The following is a 7,608-nucleotide window of genomic DNA, read 5'->3' as shown; positions in this document are numbered from 1 at the left end:
AAAGGAGTTACATTTGACAGGTATGTGCGCTAATACTCTAGTGACTAGAGTGGGGAAATGCCTTCCTGCTGTTCATGTTCAGTGGGGAGATGCTTTTTCTTCACTCAGCACATCTTCCAATGCCATTCCAGTGAACTTGCCTTAGATAGCAGATTGTGCTGCCTTTCCTGGGAATAAGGCAAGCTTGAGTGGTTGGACAAAACAGGAATTGATACATCCTCCTATTGTAAGGGGGAAATGGAAATTCTGGGGAAAGAATTTTTTGGGCCTGAGCAAACCTCTGGGTGAGGAATGTACATGTTGAGGATTGCACTCATCACTGGACACTTAGATTGTGCCTAGGGAAAGAGAAAACAGTTCATGTATTGCAGCAGTTCCTTGTAACTGCTTTTCATGTCCCCTTCCATATGCTCATTTTACCAGGTGTACTATTTTCTTCTTGTTTTGTGCTCTTCTGTTACTCTGAAGACCACTGAGTTAGTCCATTGCATATTTTTATGGCATCCTAGTTACGAGGAAATAAGCTGGGGACATACTTTATCAGAAAGGAGCCCCCAGCTGCCTTGCTTTCCATATGCTTACTAGAGTGTTGCAGGAACCAAGTCTAGCATTTACTGATACTTGGTGCTGAAACATACTGTTGGGCAGAATACTCTCAACATATGCAACATGAATCTCCTCCATGCTGATGGTACTTGTGCTGTGTGTTGCAGTGGTGGCATTTCACTGAAGCCGTCATCAGGTATGGATGCGATGAGAGCAGATATGGGAGGGGCAGCGACTGTCTGCTCAGCCATTGTGACAGCAGCAGCTTTAAATCTCCCTCTTAACATAATTGGTAAGTGTGTGTGTGTGAGAAGCCAGAAATCTGAATTTTACAAGATTTTGTTTCAACAGAAATGTTCTAGATCAGCACTGGGTTCTAGATCAGCACTGGTCACGTTCTTGGAGAAATGTCGTTGCCTCTTGCAGACCTGCTGCTCTCCTTCCCTTGTTCAGCCTCTCTTCCCATTCTGCTTGCTTTTCACACAATTACTGGCTTTGCTTGAATAAAGTAGCGCAACACTGAATTCAGATTTTAAAAGCATGATTTTTATATCTTAGGAGATAAATAAAGTAAGTTAATAATAAATAAAGTTAATAAAGTCACTTTCAATGAGTTTTTTGGAAGTCCCAATCCTTCATTGCAAGAAGGAGTGTGGAGATCGGTCAAGGCAATTAGAAGTTAAAAGGAGTTAGCTGAGCTACCTTCATGACCATGTGCCACAGCTGAACAGGAATAGGGATCAGCTTTTGTTTCTTTGGGTGAATAGCTCAGCAGAAATCTAAAGCAACCAACCCAAACCAGTCTGTTGATACTACTTTCAAGTATGAGCAATGCTTATTTTTATTACAAAAATGTTGCACAGCTAAAATTAAATGAGCTGATTCAGGAACCGTGGCAAAACCAGCTGGGGATGACATGTAATCCGTTCCAGAGTAAGTTTTATGTTTGACAATCTTGACTTGCGGGGAACTAGTATTTTACTCACTTTTATTCTTCGGCCAGTAGAGGGCAGCGAAACCCACCCTCACACCGTTCCTCGCTCAAAGTGTGCACTGGGAAGGGCTGAACCAGTGGAGCAGGAGTCCGTGAACGCAATTCCACTGAAAACTGGTGGTCCACAATTCGCTTGTTCCTTGTTTTCCCTGGGAATGGTGGCGTGCCTTTCATCCTATTATCCCATTCATAACTGGAGCTTTGAGGCTGACGCTCTCTTTTGCTCATCTCTATTTGCTTTTCTTATGATTGGAGTCCTATGGTGGGTCCTTGGACCCCTCTTGACATTACACAATGTGTAGTTACAATGGGCAGAGTGTTAGTTTGAGCAGAAATAAATCTCTTTACATGTGACTAAACATTCATATATGGAAAACGTAAGATAATATTTGCTGCTTCTCTGATCTCACTTGTCCAGGCAAAAAGTAGAAGTAAATCCTAGTGGTAAAATGGTGTAGGTGGGAAAAAGTGGTGGTGCAGCATATAGAGGAATTTTCCTAATTGAAAACTGGACCATGTGTCTTTCAGTAACCAGGAAGATTGGGATTTTTGAGCATAAATTTAAGATGAGAATAGTACTGTTCCCTTAAGGAGGTGTTGAGGGTGTTTTCCTAAGTGTCTTTTCTATGTTTTTTTCTGAGAAAGAAACTAGTAATTCACTTTTCTTTTTCTCTCTGAGGTTTGGCACCCCTCTGTGAAAATATGCCTAGTGGCAAGGCAAACAAGCCTGGGGATGTAGTTAGAGCCAAGAATGGAAAAACAATACAGGTATGTATGTGAAACGTGGGGTTTTCATACTTTTAGCGAGTTGGTTTAAATAATCAAGTTATGACTGCGGTCAGAGGACATGTTTGAGAAGGCCCTTTAGAAAGATAAGCAGCACAAATACACTGTTCTTAAAAATGTAAGCAGCATGTTATGAATTAGAAATTGCTGTCACGGGATTGTTTCAAATATAAATATAGATTGAAGAGATGAGACACGTTTTATAAGTTGCTAGGAAAAGCTGAAAAGTGCAGTCATTTACTGCATGTGCAATAAAATCTGGGTTTAGCACAAGAGGTTGTTACAGTGCTCATAAATACAAGTTCTCTGTCAGAATGAAGAACATTAATTGCTTCCAGTGACCCTTCAGGACACTTCCCTGCTATCTGTAGTGAGACATAAGAGTATTAGTTCCCTGGTCACATAACCAAGGCTTTTACAGTGCCAAGCTCCTTGGGACAATCAGAACTCTGAGTCATATGAGCTGTTGGTTGCCAAATCAGTACCCAAAATACATATTTCATATTTAATCCAGACTGTTCCATACTCATTTAATAGATTAAATGGTAGAGCAAGCCATTGTGCTGTAGGTCACTGATTTTGTGCAGAAGTAGATGGCTTAATCAGTATTTCTGTCTATCTGAATTTCTGTGACTCTGCATCTTTGACTTGTCGAACCTTCCAGTTTCTTGAGGTTCTTTTCCCAAAACTGAGTTCAGTCACCCCCTGATCTGAAGGAAAAGACTGGGTACATATTCCCCCACCAAGAAGAAACTTGCAGGAAAGTGCTAGTGGCTCAGAGCACACCATGCAATTAATCTTGCAGAATTCATCATCAGTCTTCCCTGAAAGAGGAAAGGAGCAAGGGGGCTGATTTTTATTTTTAAGAGGGGAAAAGTTTCAAGCTCCAAAGAGAAAGCAGGCTAACAAGGAGGTGTTTCCAGGCACTCACTTGTGCTGTGGTACCCGCTCCTCCTCAGCTGCAGTTTCCATGGGCCAGATCTCTGCTTGCTCTGAAGCAGCTCTTGGGCTCCGCCGTGGCACATCTCCAGGCTCTTCTGGGGCACAGAGACCTATGCAAAAGAGGCTGCAGTGCTGAAAGATCACTTGGCCTCAGCTACAGATACACTTTTATTTTATAAACATAACCTTGTATCAATACTGTCTTTTTATTTTTCTTTGTTTTGTGTGGTTTTTTTGGTTTTTTTTTTAGAGTCAATTTTGGTTACCCTGGGGCCTGTGGCAGTGCATTTATAATCTGACAGCTATTTAAGATATCATGTAAGAAATAAGTCAGTGAAAGGGATGTTTTTAGTAGTTAATCTGTTATTACTATTTTTGCACCTGAAGGTAGATAACACAGATGCAGAAGGAAGACTACTGCTAGCTGATGCTCTCTGTTATGCCCACAGCTTTAATGCAAGGGCCATTGTGAATGCTGCAACACTAACAGGTAAGCAATCTCCCTCCCCTGCTTATTTTGCAGGTCAGTTGTTACTTTCATTAACTGGGTTTAGTTTCATTAATTGGGATTAGTTACAGTGGGTAGATAAAGCCAACCTGAATTCAAAAGCAACCGAGAAGATTTTACACGCTGTAGGACAACAACTAGCACAGCTTATGCTCTTAACAACTTGAACAGTGTCTTTAGGACTGGGGAGGGTGTTGGCATGTAGCAACACAGGTGAACTTGGACTGGCCCAGCTGAGCTGGAATGAAGCAGGAAAACCTGGGCAGACTTGGATGTTTCTGCACAGCGTTTCCCAGTGCTTCCATTTCTGAGTTAAGCCTTCCCAGTTCCTGGGGCCATGTGACACAGAGATGCTGGTGTGGTGGTGGAAGAATCCTGCCAGGTCCATATGGCACTGGCCATGCTGAGCCAAAATAGCTTCTTTGTGAAGGGCTTCCTGAGTGTTTGAGCTCTGACCTAGCCTGCACCAGCTCTTCCATCATGTGGGCTAGCTCAGGTCTCCATGATTCTAGACAATAGAATAGGAGAGTCATTATCATCTTCCCAAGAATTTGACTGAAGCATCTCTTATTTTACGTGACGTTTGCATACTTTCAGGCATAGTATGTTCTTTAATTGTTTCATCTCTATAGCTGTATATGAATGAGGTTATAATTCAAATTTAAAACCAGCATTGTGTATGCATCTCATGAACTACCATGGGCAACTGTAGCTGAAATGAGAGCAAACATGGAAGAGTAGTTCAGACAGGACTTTACTGTGTTGCTTAATGAATATACTAAACAAAATCATTATCTTTCTATATATTCTCTACTAGTGCTTTAAATTATGTTCCATCCGTTTCACTGGTTCAAATTCTGTGGAAAATTTGACTAGACAGAAGGGAAGATGATTTTAAGATCATTTGCTTATATGAAAGTATTCTCATAAAAAGGGTGTGATAAAAGTTCATTCCAACTATAGATTATTCTGGTTTGGGGATCCTTGGGCACCAAGCACAGAGGAGGAGAGCTCCTGTAGGAATTTCTTTGACGTACCATCTTGTTAAACTACATTTTTTCTTCTTTTTTTTATTTCATCTCACTGAAAATTGAGTGTTAGCATTATAGAAGCAGTTCTGTGGCATCAAATAAACAAATACGTATGTAATCCCTCTGCTTTAGGCATGGGTTAGTATCTATGAAAATGAAATTCACAAAAGGGAAAGCATCAGCTCGAAAATTGTAGAGGTCTCTAAACTGCAAAATGTTCACTCCCTCACTCCCTTATATGTTCTGTATGGAAACAATAAAATTGAGACTTTTTGGGGGGGGGACAGTGCTGTTGCTGAATGCATTCTATTAGAAATAATGCTAAGAAACACTGAGCTGAAAACAGAAAATTGTAGTTTAATGAGATAGATTATAATTTTTTATGAGTTCTTGTATTAGATTATACAAACGTTCTAACAACACTTAAACTTTTAGAAATGCAGGTGTACTAAAATCTTTAGTTCTTGCAGACTTTAGAAATTACTGATAGTGGGAATTAAAACTGGAAAGTTCTGTGAGGAGTCAGGATGCAGAGAAATAGCTCAGGTCCGCTTTCTGCCTTTGTGGTATAACCTTGAACATGTGTTTCTGTAGGTGCCATGGATGTTGCACTGGGGTCTGCTGCAGCTGGAGTGTTCACAAACTCATCTTGGCTTTGGAATCACCTTTATGAGGTAAGCCAGCTGCACTGTTAAATCATAGTAGTAATTCAGTAATAGCTGTTGCTGCAAAGCTAGTGCATTACTGAAAGTCTTACTTTATACAAATCTAAAAGGTGTATTATTACATTTTGAAATCTCTTAGAAATGGTGTTAGTACTGTACCAAAATTGAAAGTAATTAATTTTGACTGTTAATTACTAGATCTTTTTTGAGGTTTCATATCATACAGCAAACAGCACACACATCATCTTGAGGATTTGCATGTTCTGGTAACTTACTGCATATACATAAGCTCTGGCTTAAAGGAATTGATAAAAGTTGTGAATGCTGCAACCCTGGCAGTGTTCAAGGCCAGGTTGGACAGACCTTGGGTGACACAGTCTAGTGTGAGGTGTCCCTGCTCATGGCAGGGGGGTTGGAACTAGATGATCTTAAGGTCCTTTCCAACCCAAAGCACTCTATGATTCATTCATATTAAAAAGAGAATTGATCTTGCTTAACAACACTGAGCGCAAAATTCAGAGGGGGCCTAGTGAGTGGCAGAAACGTGATGGCCAAAGGCAGCCTCTGAAGGCAGATTCGTGGTAGTAGGGTTAAAGAAAAAAAACCAACAGTCTTTAGATTTTGCCTTTTGACTAACACTAAAGTACCTAAAAAGTAGGATTCACTACTTCTGAAATACACTGTTTCATTTTGTAGTGTATTTCCAAATACCTAATGCTATATTGGGCTAAAGATTTTTAGACTAATCAAAGCTAAACAAAAATAAGCACATGTGAAACTGGGGGTTATCAGTGCAGTTTAAAAAAGAGAAAAAATAAATTTGCCTAAACTGTCAGTGTTCCTGTTTCAGGCCAGCATTGTGACAGGAGACAGAGTCTGGAGAATGCCTCTTTTTGAGCATTACACAAAACAAGTAACAGACTGTCCTCTTGCAGATCTGAGTAACATTGGAAAGTACAGCAGGTAAGGTGTACCAGTATCCTTCATGTGCCCCTTCCCTTCAGTGCAGTCCTTTAATGTTTATTCTGTTGGTGTTGCTTTAGAAACAATACACTTTCTCTGCTTCCCACAGAGCTGGAGGAGCATGCACAGCTGCGGCATTCCTAAAGGAATTCGTGACTGCCTCCCACTGGGCTCATCTAGACATAGCTGGTGTGATGTCAAATAAAGATGAGGTGCCCTACCTTAGAAAAGGTATGGCAGGGCGGCCTACGAGAACGTTGGTGGAGTTTGCAGCTCGACTGAGCCAAGATAGTCACAATATCACATAAAATACTTACTCTAAGTCATCGACTCTGCCTTAAGAAAAAAATCTGGAAAAGTATTATTCATAAATGAATAGCCCAATAATATTTTCATCACAGCAACAAGCTACAACTGCATTTTATAAATCATTACTTGGGTAAGAGTATCTCACCTTTGAGATTTCTCAACCCATATTAAGCAGCTTAAAATAAAAAATAGTTTGAACTATTGAGATACTTAGTATCAAAACATGATGATGGAAAGCATCTGACCTATTTTATATGTAAAGTAAGCGTAATTATTGCAAACAATAAATCTCTTATTTGGGTGTGTGCGTTGAGTGAGAGGATTAACAATAGATGGAGATCATAGCAGTGCCTTGGTTTGGGGTGAATCACAGGTGCTGTGAGTAGTTACTTTGCAAAGGGGTTTATAAAAGTGCTGTTTCACATTTTTCCTTGGAACAACTAAAACTGTCGTCGGTGTGTGTTGAGGTAAAGTGATGGGCTGTTGCTATTACTGGGGTTAGCCTGGCTTCAGCAGTCAGTTATATTGTGAGTCTTCAACAAGTGCCAACACGAGTGTGTATTGTAACTGTTTTACAGAAGCTAATGACCGCAGGTTAGAGGTTGATGGTTTTGGGGTGGGGGAACCTGCCACCATCCCACATGATTTCTGTCATCCTGCTGCTTCCCTTCTGTTGGTGTGAGCCTGTCGGGCTCGCAGCAGGGATGGTGTTCCCCGAATCAGTTCAAACGTCAAACAGACTTGGCAATTACCGCCTGAGGCGATGCATTCTTGGGAACCGGAGGGATCCGGACCCGGGGGTGGGATTCGTTGTGAAACGCCGGTGTGGCACAGGTGCTGCTGAAGGGGTGCTTACCGGGCTGG

The 7,608-nt window shown here is 41.0% G+C and overlaps 1 protein-coding gene across 1 annotated transcript in view; it reads left to right on the top strand.

The window, feature by feature from the left end:
* LAP3 (leucine aminopeptidase 3) overlaps positions 1-6,755 on the top strand; it is a gene marked incomplete at its 5' end in the record, with an annotated part of 14,022 nt that extends 7,267 nt beyond the window's left edge. The window contains 7 exons of the mRNA XM_010015752.1: positions 1-20; positions 714-838; positions 2,220-2,308; positions 3,656-3,758; positions 5,402-5,481; positions 6,323-6,435; positions 6,545-6,755. The exon at positions 1-20 is cut by the window's left edge and continues 163 nt beyond it. Of these exons, the coding sequence (XP_010014054.1) occupies positions 1-20; positions 714-838; positions 2,220-2,308; positions 3,656-3,758; positions 5,402-5,481; positions 6,323-6,435; positions 6,545-6,743 (729 nt within the window). The remainder of the gene's footprint in view (positions 21-713; positions 839-2,219; positions 2,309-3,655; positions 3,759-5,401; positions 5,482-6,322; positions 6,436-6,544) is intronic.
* Between the last annotated feature and the right edge of the window lie 853 nt (positions 6,756-7,608).

This window comes from Nestor notabilis, unplaced genomic scaffold (genome assembly GCF_000696875.1).
Source record: "Nestor notabilis isolate BGI_N333 unplaced genomic scaffold, ASM69687v1 scaffold32865, whole genome shotgun sequence".
NCBI lineage: Eukaryota > Metazoa > Chordata > Aves > Psittaciformes > Psittacidae > Nestor > Nestor notabilis.
Note: the sequence above shows the minus strand (reverse complement) of the source record. Positions and strands in the feature narration are given on the sequence as shown.